The sequence below is a fragment of the Schistocerca serialis genome, chromosome 1 (assembly GCF_023864345.2).
Source record: "Schistocerca serialis cubense isolate TAMUIC-IGC-003099 chromosome 1, iqSchSeri2.2, whole genome shotgun sequence".
Taxonomy (NCBI): Eukaryota; Metazoa; Arthropoda; class Insecta; order Orthoptera; family Acrididae; genus Schistocerca; species Schistocerca serialis.
The window spans coordinates 88,936,678-88,961,893 of record NC_064638.1 but is presented as its reverse complement, the minus strand read 5'-3'; the positions used below and the strand labels follow the sequence as shown (position 1 = coordinate 88,961,893).

Here is a 25,216-nt window from a genome sequence, read left to right as displayed (position 1 = left end):
GAGAAATCCACGTACAAATAAGGCAGCTGTTCAAAATTAGCTGCACAATTGATATCGCCAAGCAAAAAGTCTCAAAGCTGTTGACATTCATTGCAAAATTTTGTGCTATATATAGACAGGACAGTACGAGTGAGGGTGGTGTATGTCAATAGTGCCATTCATTATGATGACAGAAGTAGCCATTTGTTTGTAGTCATCAATGAAGTAGTAGTGTTGGACAACTTTTTGCAGATTTGTCAGTGTTGTGCACGGGTGTAGTGACCAAATAATAACTTCTTTGGATTCCAAAACTCCTTCTTTGTAATCACAAAACAGTGTGGATGACTGTTTTCTTGACTTCCTTTTTCGTATAGTGTGGAAGCAGAAGGCCTACTGACAGTTTTATTCTTGATGACCTAACCTGGGCTTTCTATGTTAAACCAGGGATGAAACCACAGTCATTGATGAGGGGGTGGTGGGCTTCCACTTCACTCAACAAATCGAAAAAAGCACACCATGTTTTATCATCCAGACGTGTTATGACTACCACATTTTGGGATGCCGAAGGAACCATGTTTGTGTATTGTATGGGATGTGCAAGGACAGGCAATTCTGAAGTGTACTGTCAAACATTAAGAGAATGGAAAAGAACCATTCAAAACAAATGCCACAGTCTCTTGACCACCAATGTCATTTTTCATGGCAATGTTCAGCCACATTCTACCCAGCAGACATATTAATTGTTGCCTCAGTTCAAGTACAATTTGTTTAATGTCTGTCTTACAGCCTAGTTGTGGTGCCAAGTGATTTCCACCAATTCATGCATATGAGAAAGTGGCTTGGCTCCCAACATTTGGATTTTTATAAAGAACCTCAAGAGCTGTCAAGAGTTGATTGCAATCTCAGGTGAAATTTTATGCAAGGAATTTATCAACTCATAAGTTATGTGCTTAAATTTTAATGATGATATTATAGAGAAGTAATTTAGATTTGCTTCCAATATTCTAGTTACTCATTTACCGAGATTTAAAACTTTTCCGGCATACATATTGTTCCACAAATCTAAGCACACCTTCTCCTCTACATATTTTTTATTTTAACAATGAGTTTTACGAGAATCAGATGGTGTCGCCATGGGGAGTCCTTTGTCTTCCCTGGTGGCCAATCAATCTATGGAAGATTTTGAGGAGTGAACACTTGTCTTAGCCACTTTTAAACCAATAGTATTCTGGCAATATGTTGATGATACTTTTATAGTTTGGCCTCATGGTTTGGATCGTCTGTGAGAGTTCCTACAACATCTGAACTCCATACACGAAAACAAAATTTACTATGGAGTTGGAGAAGGAGGGTTGCCTGCCGTTTTTAGATGTCTTGGTGCGATGTAAGAGCGATGGAACACTTGGTCTTTCAGTATATAGAGCGCCCACTCACACAGATCTTTACTTGCAAGCCGCTAGTTACCACCATCCAGCACAAATGATGGGTGTTTTGAAGACCTTGATCCACCGAGCCCACGTCATCTCTGACACCGATAGTGTGCATATGGAACTGGAGCCCCTGCAGACTGTATTTTTGAAGAATGGGTATTCGTTCCAGCAAGTGGAGAGAACGCTGCAGACCTGTAAATGACAGAGCAAGGACAGGAAGTGGCTTTTAAAACGATTGCCTATTTACCATATATTGGTAATATTTCAGTGCAAATAGGCAGAATACTAAGAAAATATTGTCACATAGAAGAAGGTGTAATTAGGTGAATGACGAATACTAACTTCACTTAACGAAGGTTTATTCAGCACTTGCACATACAAGAGTGCGGAGCAAACTGCCTTTGGCCAGAACACATACGGTGTATATACAGTTACAGAACATTCTAGCACAATGATTCTTGACATTTGTGGATGCTTCTAGAATGTACTGGAACCGAAAATAGAAATTAAAATTTTACAGTTCAGGTGAGTTTTGAACTGATGACCCTCCACGCAACAGTCTAGTATCATAACCACTACAACACAGTGACTGTGCTGCTCAGCTTCTTCTGCGACATTGCTTCCTCCTTAAGAGAACCGCGTCTCGGTGTTAAGTCCTCCTAGTCCGGGAACAAGTCATTGGTCTTGCATACTCTGACTTCCGATTGCTGATGTTCACCCTGGCGGTGATCTTCTTAGAACTTCCTTTGTCGCTACACTCTTTGTCACCTTTCTGCTTGTTGCCTGTTGCTGGAGCTTCAAATTTACCCTGGGTTACAGGATCCTTCATTTGAAGGACGTGGACCGTACCTCTGATCTTTCATGTTCTTGTGTTGGAGTCGAAATCCTCAACTTCATAAATAACATCAGACAATTGTTTTACAACCTTATAAGGTCCAAAGTAGCGCCTGAGGAGCTTCTCAGAGAGACTAACCTTCCGAACAGGAATGAAGATTCAGACGAGGTCACCAGGCTGGTAGACAACAGGGTGGTGGCTCACGTCATACCTTCAGCAATAGTTTTCTTGAGCCTGCAGCGTGTGGAGTCTTTGTTTGGCAGTGTTGTAGGCAAATGTCACGAAAGGTAGCACCTCATCCCAGTTGCTCTGCTCAACATTGACGAACATTGATAGCACTTCGGCCAAGGTCTTATTAATGCGTTCAGTAAGCCCGTTAGTTTGCGGATGTTAGGCAATCGTCATGTGATGAGTAATGTTGCACCAACCGTTTATCTCTGTCACAACTTTGTCTCTGTCAAAAACTTTCCCTCGATCTGTAATTAACGACCTTGGGGCACCGTGTTTTAATACAATGTCTTCCAAAATGAATTTGGCTACCTCGAATGCTTTGGCTCTCACTGATGTGCAGTCACTGTCTCTTCTAGGTGAGTGGGGCTATTGATCTTGTGTGTGCTGTGATGAGGCAGGCTATTGAAAAAGGCTCAGTAAGTTTCTAAAAAACTGCATTGTTAGTAAAATCAATCTGCTGATTTTGTGTGTTGCCAGGCTCTTGCAGATGGTGTAGAAAAGCTCAGTTTCTTCCAACATTGTCAGCAGGTGTCCCTTAGATTCATTGTGCAACACTTCCAAATGTGTATCAGTATTTCCACCAGCATGCTTTGATGTTAGAAGGTGCTCATCAGACATTGTAACTTAAGTTGTTACACATAGTTTCAGTTTTATAATTTATTCTTTTATTCTTTTTTATGGTTTACACTTTCACTGTTTTTAAACTTTATAATATTTAATGACACTTTATGCAGCTCTAGCCCCTCTACATAATGCCTTTTCTGTAATTTTACAATCTTTATTTCTTTCACAATTTATACATCCCTTATTTTAGGTCTGTACTTTTAACATTTTAACAAAAAATTTTATACAATTTATAATACTTTCAGAGAAAGACCTTATGGGTTCATATTTTAAAAGTTTCACACTTTTAATATGTATGAGCTACTTTGTTTCCACTTTTATAATCTACTGTTTTATCCCTTTTGACATTTGTATGCATCCACTGGTCTACACTTCTGGTATTTTAATGGAGGGTTTTTTACGTGATTGACTTTTTGGGGTTTTAGTGTAAGATCTCCTCTTTCTAAACCCATAGCATCCCTGCCTCTACCCTTCCCTCCACCCTCTCTCTGTCTTGCTCATTCCCTTTTATAATTTTACTGTTTTATGCCATTTACATTTCACATACCCATTGTTTTACACTATTAATATTTTAACAAGAATTTTTACATAATTATACCTTCTATAATTGTAACAAGACCCTTCTTATTAAACTCATGACATCCTCACCATCCCCTCCCTGCTTCCTTCCTCCCACTCCCCACCCAAATCATCCTCACTCCTACACCCCCCCCCCCCCCCCCCACTCTCGCTCCCCACCCCACCTTTCATCTCCTTTCCAACATCTCCTGTTTAAAACAATGACTGCTGTTGTGAAATAGAGTACTGTAATATGTGGTTCCTCATGCAACTACTTAGGTAAATTCCATGCCTATGTAGAATTCCTTTTTTCTACTTATTGGAAGATATTAGATGGTACATATTTAGTTTTACTTTGTTTTGGACCTGAAGGTGATCCTGAGTGATTTAAGCATGCAGTCTAATTAAAAATGTGATGCTGAGACTGAACAAAGATGAGAATTATGTTATATAGGTCTTGGAATTCTTGTTCACTTCCCAACACATTTACTTCTTAATGATATCTATTGCTGACAGTAAAAATCAGTTTCGACTGAACTGTAACACATAAAATCACAATAAAAGATAATAATAATTTTAATGTAGAATTGTCATTCTTCCAAACTGCTCAGAGTGGTGTTACGCAGACCGATGCAACGATATTCAACATGGTCTCGTCTAACACAGACCAAGAAATTTGGACTCCCAATCATTTCAAAAGAAAATTAAATACATACTGCATCAATTTGTTTCTACAAATTATCTGATTATCCAGGTTCAAGGATTGAAAAGTTCTGTTTGTTACGTGGAGCAGAGCAGTGCTTGTTGTGAAGCTACATTACAAGTGATAAGCTACTGGAAACATGACTCAGTGTATACAAAATTCAGTAAACAGACTAAGCTTTTATGATTTGCTTGGCTCTAGTTCATGTGTAGTTTGACTTTTTTCGCGTCCATGAAGATTTTCTTTCTGGGTGTGAAATATAAAACACAATGAATGAATGAAGAAAATAATACTAGGTCTTGTAAAGATGTTAAATTTTGTCATCATGTTTCAGGTGTTTGGTTTAGTGCTCACTAATTATCCTTGACCTTTTTTAATGGTTGTTTCTTGATAATTTTTAGCTTCTGTATATTTAAAATGTAAATTAAGCAAGAAATGTTGAAGCACAATTAACAGATCTTATAGGATTTCAAGAGAGTTTTTGCTAACAAGTGTTGCTCATAATGCATATTTTTGTATACAGGATTAGCAAACTTTCCCAAATGGCTACAAGTTCTAGTGGTTTGTGCATGCTATCTTGCGGATGCCCCAGCATTGCAGCTAACAGCCATTGCCACTCTGCTTGAGCTAATGTCGCTGTTGCGATCACAGACTCACAGAGATGAAGTGACAGATCATTTGGACCACCAGGGTGTTGTTTCTGTTGTCATGAAACCTCTTTTGAGGCAATGGGATGTGACATTTCTTGAACATCACACAATTACAGTCCAGGTATGTAACAGTTGTGTGTATTTTTTAACTTATATGAAACAGGAAGCAATGTCAAGAAAATATCTGGTAAAAAAATATTAATTTCTTGATCTAGTAAATAAAAATGTAAATGTATGTTTGTTCAAAACCTTATGTCTCTGGAAGTTCTTCACCAGTTGCTTTGAAATTTTGATGTAGCATTAGATTCAAATACATGCATGTTTTTATAGACCTACTGAAGTGCCATCTGTTGAACATAAATATAAATATATATACATGATATCAATATAATAATATATGTGCTATATGTGAAATATGTCTGCTTGTGTCTGTATGTGTGGATGGATATGTGCGTGTGTGCGAGTGTATACCTGTCCTTTTTTCCCCCTAAGGTAAGTCTTTCCGCTCCCGGGATTGTAATGACTCCTTACCCTGTCCCTTAAAACCCACTTCCTTTCGTCTTCCCCTCTCCTTCCCTCTTTCCTGGTGAGGCAACAGTTTGTTGCGAAAGCTTGAATTTTGTGTGTATGTTTGTGTTTGTTTGTGTGTCTATCGACCTGCCAGCGCTTTCGTTCGGTAAGTCACCTCATCTTTGTTTTTATATATAATATATATACATGGTGATTCTAAATTAATTACCTAAGAGTGGCCTAAAATAACACAGGAGATTTGCATACTTAAATAATGTATTCTCAGTTCTGAAATTGACAGAACATCAAGTTTCTTTCTACAATAAATACTCATGGGTTCCTCTTATTAGACAGCAGATATTCCATCTGCATGAAATTTCTTCCCAGATGCTCTAGAGCGTGCCAGCATCTACTTGAGCTAGCACACCTCTGATGTGTTTGTGAAGTCTGTCGATAGTTGCAGGAAATGAAGTGATGTACACCTTGTCTTTAACATATCCCCACAGAAAAAGCCTAATGGTTTCAGCTCAGAAGATCTCGAAGGGCTAGCTACATCCCCACATTGTCAGTTCCAACAAGGAACAGTGTGAGATAGGTACAATGTGACTTCTCAGAGGTAATGTAGATGGGCACCAACTTGCTGGAAAGTGAATACACGAGTGTTCTCCATAAGCTGTAGAATCAGGTAATTCTGCAACTTATCCAGATATGTAATTCTACTGACAGTCGGCTCATGGAAAAATGGTTGGTACACTTTGATGAAAGTCAATGCACAAAAGACATTAATTTTTGATGAGTCTCGTGTATGTTCCAAGACCTCGATCAGTTTCTGTGTACCCCATATCTGCACATTGTGGTGGTTAACATTACCACTAAAGTGGAACATGGAGTCAGTGCTAAACACTGTCTTGTCAGGAAAATAGTCTTCATTTTCCATCCTGTTCATCATCTCCGTATAGAACTCATACCATCTCTGCTTGTCACTATCATTCAACACTTGCAACAGTTTCAACTTGTATCGCTTGCACTGCAGTCACCGTTGTAAAATTCTCCATACTGTAGGCTGAGGAACATTCGGTTCCAAGCTTGCTCTCCTTGTGGACTTCCTTGGACTCCATGTGTATTTCCCCCATCGCGGTTTCCACAGTGTGGCCTGCTACCCATTGGGGACCTTGACCTTCCTCTTGATGTGCCACATAACCTTTTTCCACTAACCAATCACACAATGCTTTTGTAGTGTTTGCCTATCCTAAATAATTTTAATTGTACACAAGATTATTTTCTTATAGTTCAGTAGACTAAGGATATGTATGTTATTACTCCCTGAAAATTTGAGTACTCTACTTGAAGTGGTTTCTGAGATTTAGGCCAAAATGAAATAGAAAATGTAAATTTTCAGGAACGGCTTTTTAGTCACTCAGAAGCACCTTCCACCATACTATATACATCCTGTTGATCTTTTTTCAAGTTTTTTCTTCTTTCTGGACTCCTTAGTGGCCAACTGTGCTGCATTCTCTGCTTTGTCAATTTGAACCTTGTCCATCTGTTCAAGTTCTCTGAAGCAGTTTGTTCCAGGATTAACTGCCGTATGCTATAGCTCTTTCACCCTACCAATGTTGCCATCATTAAAAGCAATAACAGCATCACTGACCCCCCATTTTAATGTCTTCATTCCAGCAAAAACATTTTCTGGTAAGCGAGTCCATATAAGATTATTGAACGACTCATTGAGATTTTGAGTCCGACCATGCAGACTCTTCTTCAGTAATTCAGTATTTGCCAGGTCTCTGTAAATATGTTTTATGATATCCATGACTGCTGCTGGGATGGATTGTTTATGGCTGTATGAACTGTTTGAGTACTGATCAGTGTTGTAATTGCACCATGAATCAGATCCAGAAGGCCAGATGTGGTGTAATGGTTTTTCATCAGTTAACAGTTTGTGGAAGAAGATAGCCCTTACTGCCTGCTTCATTATCAACAAATCCTCAGTATTATTTCTAATGACGATCCCATAACACTGCTGTAGTTCATCAATCATTTTGTCTGTCAGCTTGCCTCTTATGGTTTTACCATCAGAAAGTTTCTTGTCCTCAAACTTTGTTTCAACTTCCCCAACCTGGTGCCCATCCTCTTGTGGACATGACCATCACATTCCAGTTTTGTGATGATCTTCTCACCATAAGGCTGAACAGCTACTACGTTGTTGTATGCTTTTGAGTTCCATCACCTAAGAACTTAGTTTAACACGCTCCCCTTTCATTCACAGATTGACTAAAAATTTCAATAGCTGCAGAGGCCTCTATACCACCACTTGTTCCTTCATAATTTCTGTCACAGATATGCCTTTCTTTAATCCCTGATTTACACTTATAACAGATTACCAGATTTTAACCAAACATTGTTATCTTTCCTGTATCCACACTGGTCACCATAGCAAGAGAATTCTTAGAACTGTAGCCATGCTTCTGTCAAGTGCCATCAAAAGCTACTGGTACGTCAGTCATACCATCATTTATTTCAAGAGCTTTGTTTGTAGCACGCTTCATTGACTCACATGCAACAGATTCCACAGCAGCTCCAATAAATCCTGCATAATTGTCGATTTTACAAGGTGGACGTGGCATATTCATCAGGGCACACATTGTTTCTGCTGCAGTGTGTCCTTTGCCAATAGCTCTCAATCCATAAAACCACATAACATTTACGTCAAAATAATTATCTTTACACTTATCAGAATTCCAAAATGAATGAATATATTTACAACTTGCACAATTAATGTTAAGTTTCCTGGCTAGTCCATTTGATACCTCACTGTCTTCATGTAATCTGACTGGCCCTCCACATATTTAACAACACACACATTCACCTAACACCCTTGTTACCATGTGTAAATATATCAGAATATAACCTAACCTACCATTTACATCACTTTCATTTTGAGAAAACTGTTTATCACGTTTTATTTTAATCTGAGAAGCACTAATGGATGTTTCTCTAGATACTGACAAGTTTGTCTGTATTTCATTGTCTGTAACTTCACATGTTTAAGACAATGTTTCCCTTTATTCGAAAAGCTATTACCATGAAACCCATGTTTCTTAAAAAAACTTTGTTTTGGTGTCATACTTTACTTTTTGAGAGATTTACCAATCTATTCGTCACTTTTCCTCGGAAAAACGTTAGCATTTCGACATACAATGCGTGTTTATACTATGAAACATATGGACTATTTTTGACAGTGCTACCAATACAAACACGTAATTTAACCTTTATAACACAGCAGTCCACAGCCTTTTATATAAAAAATTACAGATTTTGTTAGATCTTGAAGTAATGCGCATAAAAATTTTAACTTTTTCAACCGATGTAGTTATATTTAACAAAATAAAATAAAATATTTCCCATGTGAGTTTGTAAGTGATATGTATATCATTTTATTCGGAAAATCGCAAATTTTATAATGAGACAAAAATCCGAAAATGTGAATTTTTTTTCTCGCCATTCTAACTCATCTTAAGGTTTTTATATGATACTCTAATAAACAACCAAATAATGTAATTGGCTAGGAAAAAAAATCATTTACAAAGTGGCGGCAAGAGAATGCATGTATAAACGAAAGTTAACATATGCAAGCTTTCAGAGCCAGTGGCCCCTACCTCTGGCAGAAAGGTTGAACTGTAAGAAAGAAGGGTGGAGGAAAAAGACTCGAGAGGTATAGAAAAAGGGCTAGAGTTTGGAAAAATCACCCAGAACCCAGGGTCATGGAAGATTTATCAGATGGTATATGTGTGTTCTCCTGCCACTGCTTGGTAAGTGGATTTTTTCATCTATCCAATTACATTGTACTGTCAATATATTGTCAAAAATTGATAACTTTTGTAATTCTAATAAACAACTAGACAGACATAGGCAATATATTCTTTTTAACAACAGTATACTTTTTTATTTTTATTAACCAACTGCGAGAAAGATGATGCTCAACTGTGCTGTGAAAATGTGCAGTTCAGTTTTGTTTTCTTTCCCACTGTCATTTTTAACTGTGGTAACAGGGCATTTAAACTATAAGACAGATTATTTATCTCATTTATATTCATTTTCCTTGTATATAATTTTAAACAGAATTTGTAAACATAACATTGTATTGTTTTGTTTTCTTAACAGAATACATTAAAGTTCTGTTTATGCCTTAATTGGCATTTGAGTGGAATACCATTGCAGAATCTGAATCGCCCAAAAGTTTGTAGTACTATGCATCTGCAGATAACTGTGAAATACTATCATTAAAGCCACTATCCTCATAGATCCAGCAGCTGGAAAGATCTCTCTCATACTCTTCATATCCTGTAACCAATGATCCCAACCAGTTTACGTATTCGTTCAAAGTGACTTCAAATCCCACTCAAGGTTTAGTTTGCAGTAACTGTCAACAAGTGACAAGGTCAGTGAGAGGAAGAGGAGATGGACAGAAAGGGGGGAGGGGGAATTGGCATTTGAGTAGAATACCATCGCAGAATCTGAATCATCAGGTCAGAATGTATATCTAATTCCCATATTGCAAAGCATTGCCGGGTGCACTTGTGTTGAATATAAATCAAGCGTTGGAAGTATTTCCTGAAAATATTTGTTTGGGCTGTAGTGTTTGATGAAAGTGTGAAATGTGGGTGACGAACATCAGTCAAGCAGAGAATAGAAGCTATGTAAATGTCATGCTATAGAAGAGCATTGGAGGTTAGGTGGGTAGATCAGACATCTGATGAAGAAGTACTGGACTGAATTGGAGAAAAAGGACATTTATGAAATATCTTGACTAAAAGAAGTGAGAGTTTGATAGGAGAAATCCTGAGATATCAAGGAATAGTTAATTTTTCATCAATGGAAGGTTATGGGGTAATGGACTGTTCCATAGTTTTAAAAAAGATAATTTTACATTTCTTTACAGACTATGAAAACTATAGTGAATATATGGCTATATCATAGTAAGATGTCTAAAATAACATAAAAGTTCTGTATTACTCTTTAAAAGAATGTTTCATTATAAGTCTTGACTTGTCTTCAGTATAGCAAATGAAATTATTTGAGAACTGAGATGAGTAAACCTCCATTTCACCATTCAGTCCATGTTACGGCATAAAATCAAGCGCTGGCACACCAGTCAGGAGTGATAGGCCAGAAAGGGTTCTGAGAAGAGGTCAGCCAATTGCTCGCTGAACAACGCCTCTCCAGGACGACAAGATGACAGCAACGGCCTCTATGTGAAGAGAACAAAAGCACCGCGCCCAACTGGTCGTGGCCCAGTCGAGGAGAAGCCTCAAGACTAATGACCTGAATAGAATCAAAGCTCATTACTTTGCTTGTATTAGAATTGTTATACTGAAGAAACTTCTTTATTTCAGATGTCACCCTTTGCTTGTGACACATCTATGTAATTCTCAAAGTTGAGTATTGTAATTTACTTTTCGCAATAAAACTCATTAATGCAATTTGTTTAAATTGTTGTCTAGCGATCCGAGAAAGCAGTTTTCCGAGACAACTAGGCAGGACTCAACATTTGATCCCATCCTCGTCGCCAAATGTTGAATCCTGCCTAGTTGTCGAATATGGGGTGTCTAGGAAACCTGCTTTCTTGGATCGCTGTACAACAATTTAAACAAATCATATTAATCAGTTTTATTAGGAAAAGTAAAAGACAATACTTAACTTTGAGAATTACGTAAATGTGTCACAAGCAAAGGGTGATGTCCAAAATAAATAAGCTTCTTTAGTATAACAATTCTAATGCAAGCAAAGTAATGAGCTTTGATACTTCCATGCAGGCCACTAGTCTTGAGGCTTCTCCTCGACTGGTGGAGCCATTGTCTGCAGGTCAGGATTAGTTTTTAGAGGGTGATTTGGGGCAGTGGGGGTGATCCACCCCCACTGACCCCAAATCACCCCTTTTAACTTTCCAGAATTTCTTAACTTCGAAACTTGGCTCACTATCATTCCCCAAATCCCTCAACATGCAAAGTAACCTTACATCCATGGAAAGAACCGCAGTCCACCATCTGAAAACTGATTCCAACCTTACAATTCTACCCATGAACAAAGGCTCCACCACTGCTGTTTTGAACTGTAAGGATTACCTGACAGAAGGACTCCACCTACAAACTTTGCCACAGTGACCCCCATTCCAGAAATCCAGCAGGATCCCCAGTCACTACTCATATCCATAGGCCCATCCTTTCCCTGGCATCCATCTCTCTACTCACCCCTGCCACTCTACCTTTTACATGCTTCCTAATGTCCATAAAGCTAACCACCCAGGCCGCCCCATTGTGACTGTTACTGTGCCCCACTGATAGAATCTCTGCTCTCATAGACCAATACCTTCAACCTATTACCCGGAACCTACCCTCCTATATAAAAGATACCAACCATTTCCTCCACCGACTCTCCACAGTTCCCATGCCTTTAGCGAGGTGGCGCAGTGGTTAAACACTGGACTCGCATTCGGGAGGACGACGGTTCAATCCCGTGTCCGGCCATCCTGATTTAGGTTTTCCGTGATTTCCCTTAATCGCTCCAGGCAAATGCCGGGATGGTTCCTTTCAAAGGGCACGGCCGACTTCCTTCCCCGTCCTTCCCTAATCCGATGAGACCGATGACCTCACTGTCTGGTCTCCTTCCCCAAAACAACAACAACAACAACAACAACCACCCATGCCTTTACCACACAGTACCCTGCTTGTCACTATTGATGCCATTTCCATGCCCATTCCTAATGCCCATGGCCTTACTGCTATTGTACACTACCTTTCTGAATGCCCAACAGATTCCAAACCAGCAACCTCCTTCCTAGTTGCTATGACCAACTATATCCTCATCCACAATTACTTCTCCTTTGAAGGCATTACTACAAACAAATACAGTGTATGGCTATGGGCACCCGCATGGCACCATCCTATTCCAACCTATTCATGGGCCACCTAGAGGAATCGTTTCTAAAAAGCCAGAATCCTAAACTCCTCACCTGGTTCAGATTCATTGATGACATCTTTGCCATCTGGATCAAAGGTGAGGACACCCTATCCACATTCTCCCAGAACCTCAAGAACTTCTCCTCCATTTACTTCACCTGGTCCTACTCAGCCTGTACAAAAACAAAGCTTCCCTGTTCCCATTCCAGCACTACACAGCTGTCATTTCACCTTCACACCCAGTCTTTTTAAGCCTCTACTCCCCACCCCCTCCCCACCTCTTTCCTGCCCTCTATCTAACCTGCAGCACTTCATTGTCCACCATCCACACCATTCTATCCCTCCCCCTTCCCACCTCAGCCTCGTGCTTATCCCCACCCAGTTGCCACTCCCAACATGCACTGGTGCTGCTGCTCACAGTGTGTTTTCAGTTGCCTGAGACTGCAGTCATGTGAGTGAGTTGCGTGTGTGTGTGTGTGTGTGTGTGTGTGTGTGTGTGTGTGTGTGCGCGTGTGTGTGCGTGTGTGTGTGGTCTGTTGTTGACGAAGGCCTTAATGGCCTAAAGCTTTAATTGTGAGAGTCTTATTGTTGTGTCTTTGGCTCAGCATCTCCGCTATATGGTGAGTAGATATTATATTAATATTTGTTTGCATTTTAATTTCCAAAATCTTGTAGTTGAATATTTTATTAAAGACAATTGGAATCGCATTCTTCATAAACGAATTAAAAAGGGACAACGGTGTGATGTAGATCAGATATCTGAATGGTGCAAAAATTGGCAGTTGACCCTAGTTAACAAAAAGTATGAGATCGTCCACATGAGTGCTAAAAGGAATTCGTTAAACTTCAGTTACATGATCATCATCATCATCATCATCATCATCATTTAAGACTGATTATGCCCTTCAGCGTTCAGTCTGGAGCATAGTCCCCTTTATAAAATTCCTCCATGATCCCCTGTTCCGTGCTAACATTGGTGCCTCTTCTGACGTTAAGCCCATTACTTCAAAATCATTCTTAACCGAATCCAGGTACCTTCTCCTTGGTCTGCCCCAACTCCTCCTACCCTCTACTGCTGAACCCTTGAGTCTCTTGGGTAACCTTGCTTCTCCCATGCGTGTAACATGACCCCACCATCTAAGCCTGTTCGCCCTGACTGCTACATCTATAGAGTTTACTCCCGGTTTTTCTTTGATTTCCTCATTGTGGACACCCTCCTGCCATTGTTCCCATCTACTAGTACCTGCAATCATCCTAGCTACTTTCATATCCGTTACCTCAACCTTATTGATAAGGTACCCTGAATCCACCCAGCTTTCGCTCCCATACAACAAAGTTGGTCGAGATATTGAACAGTGCACAGATAACTTAGTCTTGGTACTGACTTCCTTCTTGCAGAAGAGAGTAGATCGTAGCTGAGTGCTCACTGCATTAGCTTTGCTACACCTCGCTTCCAGTTCTTTCACTATGTTGCCATCCTGTTAGAATATGCATCCTAAGTACTTGAAACTGTCCACCTGTTCTAACTTTGTTCCTCCTATTTGGCACTCAATCTGTTTATATCTCTTTCCCACTGACATTACTTTCGTTTTGGAGATGCTAATCTTCATACCATAGTCCGTACATTTCTGATCTAGCTCTGAAGTATTACTTTGCAAACTTTCAATCGAATCTGCCATCACAACTAAGTCATCCGCATATGCAAGACTGCTTATTTTGTGTTCACACATCTTAATCTCACCCAGCCAGTCTATTGTCTTCAACATATGATCCATATATAATATGAACAACAGTGGAGACAGGTTGCAGCCTTGTCTTACCCCTGAAACTACTCTGAACCATGAACTCAATTTACCGTCAACTCTAACTGCTGCCTGATTATCTATGTAAAGACCTTTAATTGCTTACAAAAGTTTGCCTCCTATTCCATAATCTCATAGAACAGACAATAACTTCCTCCTAGGATCCCGGTCATATGCCTTTTCTAGATCTATAAAGCATAGATACAATTCCCTGTTCCATTCATAACACTTCTCCATTATTTGCCGTAAGCTAAAGATCTGGTCCTGACAACCTCTAAGAGGCCTAAACCCACACTGATTTTCATTCAATTGGTCCTCAACTAATACTCGCACTTTCCTTTCAACAATACCTGAGAAGATTTTACCCACAACACTGATTAAAGAGATACCTCTGTAGTTGTTACAATCTTTTCTGTTTCCATGTTTAAAGATTGGTGTGATTACTGCTTTTGTCCAGTCTGATGGAACCTGTCCCGACTCCCAGGCCATTTCAATTATCCTGTGTAGCCATTTAAGACCTGACATTCTACTGTATTTGATGAGTTCAGACTTAATTTCATCCACCCCAGCTGCTTTATTGCACTGCAATCTATTGACCATTTTCACCACTTCCTCAAATGTGATCCTATTTCCATCCTTATTCCTATCCCATTGTACATCGAAATCTGAAACATTACTGATCATATTTTCACCTACATTGAGCAACTCTTCAAAATATTCCCTCCATCTGCCCAAGGAATCCACAGGATTCACAAGCAGTTTTCCTGACCTGTCCAAAATACTTGTCATTTCCTTCTTACCTCCCTTTCGAAGACTGCTAATTACACTCCAGAATGGTTTTCCAGCAGTTTGACCCAAAGTCTCCAACCTGTTTCCAAAGTCTTCCCAAGATTTCTTCTTGGATGCTGCAATTATCTGTTTGGCTTTATTTCTTTCTTCAACATAACTTTCTCTGTCTACCTGAGTTCTAGTATGTAGCCATTTTTGATACGCCTTCTTTTTCCTTTTACAGGCTGCCTTGACTGTGTCGTTCCACCAAGCTGTTTGCTTCATCCTACCTTTACACACTACTGTTCCAAGACATTCTTTAGCCACTTCTAGTACTGTGTCCCTGTACCTTGTCCATTCCTTTTCCAATGACTGTAATTGACTACATTCAACTAACTGGTACCTTTCTGAGATCATTGTTATGTACTTGTCCCTGATTTCCTTATCCTGAAGTTTCTCCACTCTTATCCTCCTACATATGGACCTGACCTCCTGCACTTTAAGGTCTCACAATACCAATTTCGCTGCAGATTAAATAATGATCAGTGTCATCAAAGAATCCCCTGAATACAAGTGTCCCCCTCACAGCCTTCCTGAATTCCTGATCTGTTATTATATAGTCAATGACAGATCTGGTTCCCCTGCCTTCCCAAGTATACCGGTGAATGTTCTTATGTTTAAAAAAGGAGTTTGTGATTACTAAGCCCATACTGGCACAGAAATCCAAGAGTTGTTTCCCGTTCCTGTTGGCCTCCATATCCTCTCCAAATTTACCCGTAACCTTTTCATACCCTTCTGTTCGATTTCCAATCCTGGCATTAAAATCACCAATGAGCAGAACACTGTCCTTGTCCTTTACTCTAACAACTACATCACTGAGTGCATCATAAAAACTATCCATCTTATCTTGATCTGTCCCTTCACAATGCGAATATACTGACACAATCCTAATTTTCTTGCTAGACACTGTCAAATCTATCCACATCAGTCGTTCGTTTACATACCTTATTGCAACTACGCTGGGTTCCATTTCTTTCCTGATGTAAAGCCCTACACCCCATTGTGCTATTCCTGCTTTGACTCCTGACAGGTAGACCTTGTATTCTCCCACTTCCTCCTCTTTCTCACACCTTACCCAAATGTCACTAACAGCTAAAACATCCAGCCCCATCTTACTTGCAGCCTCTGCACGCTCTACCTTCTTCCCAGAGTAGCCCCCATTGATATTAATAGCTCCCCATCTCATTACCTTTTGTTTGCCGAGTCGTATCTTAGGAGTCCCTGGTTTGTCAGTTAGAGGTGGGACTCCGTCACCTCCAAAGGTCCGAGGCATTTTGCTCTGATTGTTGCCAGCATCATATTTAAAGTACCGGGGAATAAGGTTGCTAGCCTTACTTGCCCCGAGTCCCATTGAGTTTTACCCCTAACGGTTGAGGGACTAACCGGTGGATTTGGTAGTCTTTGCCGTATGAGCACAAAGGTGACCACAACTCAGAATATGTCAGAGATGCTCAGCCTTATTCCAAAGTAACTGGTATCCCGACTGTCGGGACCACTTACTTGGCCACTCATACGTTGCCCGTGGTTCATGAACTAGGACATGACTACAGGAACCCACACCATGAACCACATGATAAATCAGTAAAATCTAAAGGCTGTAAATTCAACTAAATACCTCGGAATTACAACTACGAACAACTTAAATTGGAAGGAACACACAGAAAATGTTGTGGGGAAGGCTAACCAAAGACTGTATTTTATTGGCAGGACACTTAGAAGATGTAACAGATGTACTAAGGAGACTGCCTACACTATGCTTGTCCATCCTCTTTTTAGAATACTGCTGCGTGGTGTGGGGTCCTTACCAGATAGGATTGGCGGAGCACATCAAAAAAGTTCAAAGAAGGACAGCATGTTTCGTATTACCGCAAAATATGGGAGAGATTGTTACCGGAATGATACAGGATTTGGGCTGGACATCATTAAAAGAAAGGCGTTTTTCTTTGCAACGAAATCTTCTCATGGAATTCCAATCACCAACATTCTCTTCTGAATGCGAAAATATTTTGTTGACACTGACCTACATAGGGAGAAACAATCACCATGATAAAATAAGGGAAATCAGATCTCGTACGGAAAGATATAGGTGTTTTTTCTTTCCGCGCACTATACTAGATCAGAATAATAGAGAATTGTGAAGGTGGTTCGATGAACGCTCTGCCAGGCACTTAAATATGATTTGCAGAGAATGCCTGTAGCGGTAAATGTAGATGTTAAATGTTTATATGTTCTGATCTACTTTTGTACTCTTCCATGCTGATGTTCTTAGTGTTGTGGAAAATAAAAAATTCAGTAGTGTGGTTGATCCTCTTTTCCTTTCCTTATGCAAATGGTATGTGGAAGGGAAATTGCTATAAGAGTCATTTGAGACGCCGTGTCAGCTTAAAATTACTGTACGAGAGCTCACACTTGTCTGATTTTAACATTACACAATATTTGTATGACTTATACAATATTTCATGTGCATAATTAAAGTTCCAGTTACAAAATGTTGTAGAAAGGGAAGTGCTGCTCAGAATAATATCACATTAGTGCTGCATGTTATTGATGCAGGGGGAAACATTGTGGGGAAAAAAATGTAAATTTGCCCAGTAGATGATGCTGTAAGTGACAGAATATGGACACCGACTGACAGCTTGGCACACGGCCTCAGGTGGCATCCAAGACACCCAACATGACTGTCTCCATGAAGGATTGCACGCTGCTGGTAAAGCTGTTGTACAAGAACAGTTATTGTGGACCAGTATCCCAGCAGAAGTTCTGGGTGCTCAGGAGTATGAAAAAAGGCATTGGTCCGGCATCTGCTATTGGTTGGAGAAAACGATTATGAAATTTGAAAAGACAGATTCGTTTGAAGTGCAATGTGACAGAGAGAGGAAAGCAGTTGATCCTACATCTGTCAGGTGTAAGCCACTGCATTGCAGGAAGGGTCAGGTGGTGGTGTGTAACATGCAGTGTATGGGGAATTGCCCAAACGGTGGACATGCCTGTGAGCATGGTGCATAAAATCCTATGAAACATCGTGCATTGCTATCTACACAAATTCATCCATGTTCAGGAATTGCTTTTGACTGATCTTCCAGCAAGACAAATGTTCACCCTGAAATTTATTGCTCGCATGGAACTGGACAATGTTTGGCCATGGAACACTCTGTGGACAGAAGAAGCCCATTTTCCTCTCCATTGTCATGTCAGTATGACACATCAGTATGCAGAATTGCAGAATATGGGCAACTGAAAATCCACACACATGCACATCAACCAGTACCAAGTCATTCTGCAAACGTCACTGTGTGGTGTAGGTTGACCTATTGTTTATCATAGGGCTGTATTTTTTCAAGGGGATGAGTCCTGCAGGTCCTTTTACCTGTACCATCAGTTGTAAACGCTACAAGAGCCTTTTGTGCACCATCATCATTCCAAACCTTCAATAGTATGGATTGGTGGGTAGGATCATTTTTATGCAAAATGACACTCCTCCGCACATTGCACAGCCAATGAGTGGCTGCTACAGAGGCATTTCAGAAATGCTAGAATTATCAGCCGCCATTTCTCTACAGTGTGGCTGTCCAGATAACCTGATCTTAATCTGTGTGACTGTGGCATTATCTGAAAGCTGTTGTATTCAGTGCTGCTCCAATTACAAATATAGCTGAATTGGAGGCATACATTGCACAACGTATTCTTACTCTCTGATCTGTTGTAGACATGCAGTTTATTGATTTCAACTTGTGACAGAAACTGGTGGACAGCATATTGAATATGTCTTGCACAAGTCTCACAACAGTTAGAAACTGAGAGCCAAAGAAATTATTACACCTGTTTAATATCGTATTCATGATAGAAAGCTCAGAGCAAAACATGCTCAACAGATTCGTTTTGCCAACATCTTTGTGTCTTTATTGTGTGTTGATTGACAATCACTATTCAGCTCAAAAAACTTTGTGTTAGTTCCACAATATGTAGATTTATCATCTACGTTTAATGCGAGAGGATTGTTTTCCCGCATTATGTTGAAGTGAGTACTGTTTGTTTTCTTTATATTCAGTGTAAATTTTATACACACTGCTCATTCTTAAACATCTGTGAGGTTTCATTTACTTTCTCTAATAGGCATTCCGCCCCATGTGGTATACTATCTGGAAAGTCATTGACATATATTAAGAACAAAATTAGGTCCAATACACTTCCCTGAGGAACACCTATGTTTATATGTTTCTTTTCGGACAATTGTTTTACTATAAAATTATCTTCAGCAGATGTGTGAACCCTCTACCTTTTGCACACTTTTTTCCAAGTAAGAGCAGAACCACAACTTGGGCTTCTAGTTTGCTTAATAGTATTTTGTTGTCAGCCATGTCAAAAGCCTGAGACAAGTCTAAGAAGTGTCTGTAACACAGTCATTCTTGATAAGAGCATCATGTATCGCTTTTATGAACTCTGTCATCCTACTTTTTCCTGGCCTTATCTTCATGGGGCTGGCATGTTACTGTGAATTTGGCAACATTATTTGTAGAGTGTAGCTGGATGTCCTTCTTGCTGCCCCCGCTCTCTTCTCCCCTGCCAGAGTGTACCCCAACTGTCTGCATATAATGGACACAGTGGTATCCATGGGAATGTTTTTCAAATATTTGAGGATCAAGTAACTGAGGTGGGATTCAGGCTGGCTGGCACATCAGCCTTCATCATGGATTGGATCTGGCATCAGCACCCCCTGCTGCTTGCTATCCGTGCCCCTTTGCCCCCCCCCCCCCATACTCCCCCTACTTCCCCCCATACTCCCCCTACTTCCCTCCCCCCCCCCCACACCTCCTGAATCCTGGTAGCCACATGCTAATGCACGCAGTTGTCTGGGCAGTTACTTTCATGAGCTCTGTAATGGATTGTCTCTTTCCCATTTCGGAAACCAAGGTGTGCTTTTCCAGGCAGGTGTCAGTTAAAATGCTGTACATTTTGACGAGCGTCATATTCATCATCTTTCGGCGAAGTGGTCTTCGCTGGAAAATGATGTGTATGACACTCGTTGAAACATCACTCTATTTGAACACTGCTACCCAGCTGGGAATCCAAGAGCTCTTCACCAACAGTAGATGTCGGGAGAGTCTGCACTCACATATACGAACTGTGCTTCATTAAAAAGATTGCATCTATTCATTTAACTCATTAGTCTGTCTTTCATGATTAATTCAATTATTTTTGAGACTGCAGACTCTAGTGAAACTGGCCTGTAGTTTTCAATACTCTCCATATTACATTTCTTTAGTAAGAACATAACTTGTGGGTGTTTTAGGTACTATGGAAAAACATCTGAACTAAAGGACTCATTTATTATATTTGTTAATGTGCCATGTATGCTCTCTATGCATGCCTTCAAAACAGAGGCTGGAACCCCATCTTTACTTGCTGAATTCTTATTTTTTAATTGTCTGGGTGTTTTCAAGCTATGTTGTGGGAAACATCATAATAGTGCTTTCTGTGTAAGTCTAGTGGGTTTTAGGAAGATTTTGTTTTGAGCAGTACCAGAGCAATATTAATTTATAAAAGTTGCCAATTCCGAAGGATGTTCTGCTATTCCACCCATATCTTTGATTTGCATCCTATTGTACTTGGGTTTGCCTTTTCCAGTTTCTTGTTTTATGACAGCCCCCACTACTTTGCTTTTATTTTTTGCATTAAATATTACTAGTTGTCCTCTGTGAATAATTTGCATTCTATCCTGATTGGTCAGTGAAAGGTAAGATAGTAATGGAGAAATAAATAAATGCAAGTATTTATTAATAAAAGGTATTATATTTGAGGAATTTTGAGGAATAGTAACAAATATTAGTCTCATTGTAAAAATGCAATATCATTATATGCAGTAGCACTGTAGCTGCTTTGTGACTGTTCTCAATGCAGTACCATAAACATCTGATTTACCTATAGTCCTTTCAGAATCACCACATGGAAGAAACACATTGGATCAGAATGTGGGTTCAAGTAAGATATAGCACTAAGTGAACCAGTTATTCTAGAATAGATGACAAAATCAATTGCCCGGTGGTGATCTGTCATCAGTGATAAAAACAGCAGCAACATTACTGACTAGGTGCCTTGGAGATTCCAGAATGAAATGCATTGCTAGTAGTGAATTGTATTTGAAAATGCTGTATTGTGAGGTATATGTTATATGTATTTAAAAAACAGTGGGCAAGGATTATGTGAATCAGGGATTGTGTGCACTCATCTGCAACAGACTCTATTGGCTTTATTCTCCATGTGATATTGTAATGCAGTATTAAAAATCTATAATGGAGAGTCCATCCTAAAATGCAATTCCTGCAGGAGTTCCTACCATATGATACACTTACCCACGTATTTTAAAACAATGTGAACAACTATTTTTGGAGTTTGGACGTAGATAAACTGAACTGAAGGAAATGCCAGAGCATTATTAAGTTGTCTGATATTTCCTGGGTGGTTCTTAGTATAGTTGTTATTCTACACTTTGAGGCTTTGAAACTCTTCACAAATTTTAATGAGATGTATTTTAACCTTGCTCTTTTTGCAGCACGTGGTAGCTGAATTGTCACTGACCTCCACAGCAAACAACCTTGCAGAGCAATGTATCCACATTTGGTCCATATTACCAACACTGTGTGTTTGCACTTCATTGTCTTTAGGGGAAAGATGAGCAGAACAGTGTGTTTTTGAAGTTTATGCTGTTTTCTTCTTGCACTGATATTTTGATAGTGGTGAATTAGGTAAGAGTGTGATAAAATGTCTCTTTGTTGGACTAATTGTTGCAGTTGAGCATTGAATCAGTCTTGTCTGTGATTGCACTGAACTTCTCGTATCTTGCTGAAGTCGAAGTTGTCTTTGTTCATCACTTAGGCTGGAATTTCTTCTTTTGTGACCTGTGACGTGTTCTAGTGGTAGGGAATGCCCTTTGATTGGAGGTCTCCCTCTCGGTCTGCATGTTGTGTCCCATGGCATCATGTAAACCTTAAATACAGAAGAAAAAAGTTAGCAGATATTTACCTTCTCTTTGTAATACTTATTCATTTGTTAAAAAAAATCAATAGGAAACAACTATTGCCGGTAGTGAAAGTTTGTTTTACGTTTTCTGGTGATGTAGATTAATGGTATTTGCGCTAGGGCAAGTGTAATGTAATGTTTCAGTTGCTGTGAGTAATGACAATTTAAAAGTTAAATTAAGTTATAAACTCAATTATAAAAGTAAATGGTACTTACCTGAAATGAAGAACATTGATGTGATTGACTTAATTCATGCAGTTGCTTGAAGAAAGTAAACAACCCCAACTGCTGTTGTGCATAATAGAAAAATTAGATTGTCAACATATGGCATCTTCTGAATTTTATATATTGATGTGTATGACCAAAATTGTCTAATAGCGTACATGTACATAAAGAATGCAGAAATCTGCAGCAGCTGTCCTACATGATAGTTAAATAGACTATCAGTAGATGGCATCTTCTACATATTTTTTTGTAAAAATGTTATTAAAATAAAGTTTTTGAATGGAAAGAATAACTTTAAACTATCTGTGTAGTTTTTGTCATTAGTGGACAATGAAATTTTCAAAGTGATATCTGAATCATTAATTTTGATTAAATAATGCAGCAGATATTGCATACTGACAAAAACACTATCGAAAAACAATATATATATATATATATATATATATATATATATATATATATATATATATATATATATATATATATATATATATAAAAAAAAAATAGAGGGAAACATTCCACGTAGGAAATATATATCTAAAAACAAAGATATATATATATATATATATATATATATATATATATATATATATATATATATATATATATTGTTTTTCGATAGTGTTTTTGTCAGTATGCAATATCTGCTGCATTATTTAATCAAAATTAATGATTCAGATATATATATATAAAAAAAATAGAGGGAAACATTCCACGTAGGAAATATATATCTAAAAACAAAGATATATATATATATATATATATATATATATATATATATATATATCAAACAAAAGCGCTGGCAGGTCGATAGACACACAAACAAACACAAACATACACACAAAATTCTAGCTTTCGCAACCAATGGTTGCCTCGTCAGGAAAGAGGGAAGGAGAAGGAAAGACAAAAGGATATGGGTTTTAAGGGAGAGGGTAAGGAGTCATTCCAATCCCGGGAGCGGAAAGACTTACCTTAGGGGGAAAAAAGGACAGGTATACACTCGCACACACACACATATCCATCCACACATACACAGACACAAACAGTGTCCAGTGTCCACGTGGAATGTTTCCCTCTATTATATTCATATATATATATATATATATATATATATATATATATGGTTATAATAGAGGGAAACATTCCACGTAGGAAATATATATCTAAAAACAAAGATGATGTGACTTACCAAATGAAAGTGCTGGCAGGTCGACAGACACACAAACAAACACAAACATACACACAAAATTCAAGCTTTCGCAACAAACTGTTGCCTCATCAGGAAAGAGGGAAGGAGAGGGAAAGACGACAGGATGTGGGTTTTAAGGGAGAGGGTAAGGAGTCATTCCAATCCCGGGAGCGGAAAGACTTACCTTAGGGGGAAAAAAAGGACGGGTATACACACACATATCCATCCACACATATACAGACACAAGCAGACATATTTAAAGACAAAGAGTTTGGGCAGAGATGTCAGACGAGGCAGACGTGCAGAGGCAAAGATGTTGTTGAATGACAGGTGAGGTATGAGTGGCGGCAACTTGAAATTAGCGGAGATTGAGGCCTGGTGGATAACGGGAAGAGAGGATATATTGAAGAGCAAGTTCCCATCTCTGGAGTTCGGATAGGTTGGTGTTAGTGGGAAGTATCCAGATAACCCGGACGGTGTAACACTGTGCCAAGATGTGCTGGCCATGCACCAAGGCATGTTTAGCCACAGGGTGATCCTCATTACCAACAAACACTGTCTGCCTGTGTCCATTCATGCGAATGGACAGTTTGTTGCTGGTCATTCCCACATAGAATGCGTCACAGGGTAGGCAGGTTAGTTGGTAGATCACGTGGGTGCTTTCACATGTGGCTCTGCCTTTGATCGTGTACACCTTCCGGGTTACAGGACTGGAGTAAGTGGTGGTGGGAGGGTGCATGGGACAGGTTTTACACCGGGGGCGGTTACAAGGGTAGGAGCCAGAGGGTAGGGAAGGTGGTTTGGGGATTTCATAGGGATGAACTAAGAGGTTACGAAGGTTAGGTGGACGGCGGAAAGACACTCTTGGTGGAGTGGGGAGGATTTCATGAAGGATGGATCTCATTTCTGGGCAGGATTTGAGGAAGTCGTATCCCTGCTGGAGAGCCACATTCAGAATCTGATCCAGTCCCGGGAAGTATCCTGTCACAAGTGGGGCACTTTTGTGGTTCTTCTATGGGAGGTTCTGGATTTGAGAGGATGAGGAAGTGGCTCTGGTTATTTGCTTCTGTAGCAGGTCGGGAGGGTAGTTGCGGGATGCGAAAGCTGTTGTCAGGTTGTTGGTGTAATGCTTCAGGGATTCCGGACTGGAGCAGATTCGTTTGCCACGAAGACCTAGGCTGTAGGGAAGGGACCGTTTGATGTGGAATGGGTGGCAGCTGTCGTAATGGAGGTACTGTTGCTTGTTGGTGGGTTTGATGTGGACGGACGTGTGAAGCTGGCCATTGGACAGTTGGAGGTCAACATCAAGGAAAGTGGCATGGGATTTGGAGTAGGACCAGGTGAATCTGATGGCACCAAAGGAGTTGAGGTTGGAGAGGAAATTCTGGAGTTCTTCTTCACTGTGAGTCCAGATCATGTGAAGAAGAACTCCAGAATTTCCTCTCCAACCTCAACTCCTTTGGTGCCATCAGATTCACCTGGTCCTACTCCAAATCCCATGCCACTTTCCTTGATGTTGACCTCCACCTGTCCAATGGCCAGCTTCACACGTCCGTCCATATCAAACCCACCAACAAGCAACAGTACCTCCATTACTACAGCTGCCACCCATTCCACATCAAACGGGCCCTTCCCTACAGCCTAGGTCTTCATGGCAAACGAATCTGCTCCAGTCC

At 39.7% G+C, this 25,216-nt stretch overlaps 1 protein-coding gene across 1 annotated transcript in view; it reads left to right on the top strand.

Moving 5' to 3' along the window:
* LOC126462349 (protein dopey-1 homolog) overlaps positions 1-25,216 on the top strand; it is a 345,125-nt gene that overhangs the window by 86,950 nt on the left and 232,959 nt on the right. Inside the window, exon 12 of the mRNA XM_050096065.1 lies at positions 4,884-5,131. Coding sequence (XP_049952022.1) covers positions 4,884-5,131 — 248 coding nt within the window. The remainder of the gene's footprint in view (positions 1-4,883; positions 5,132-25,216) is intronic.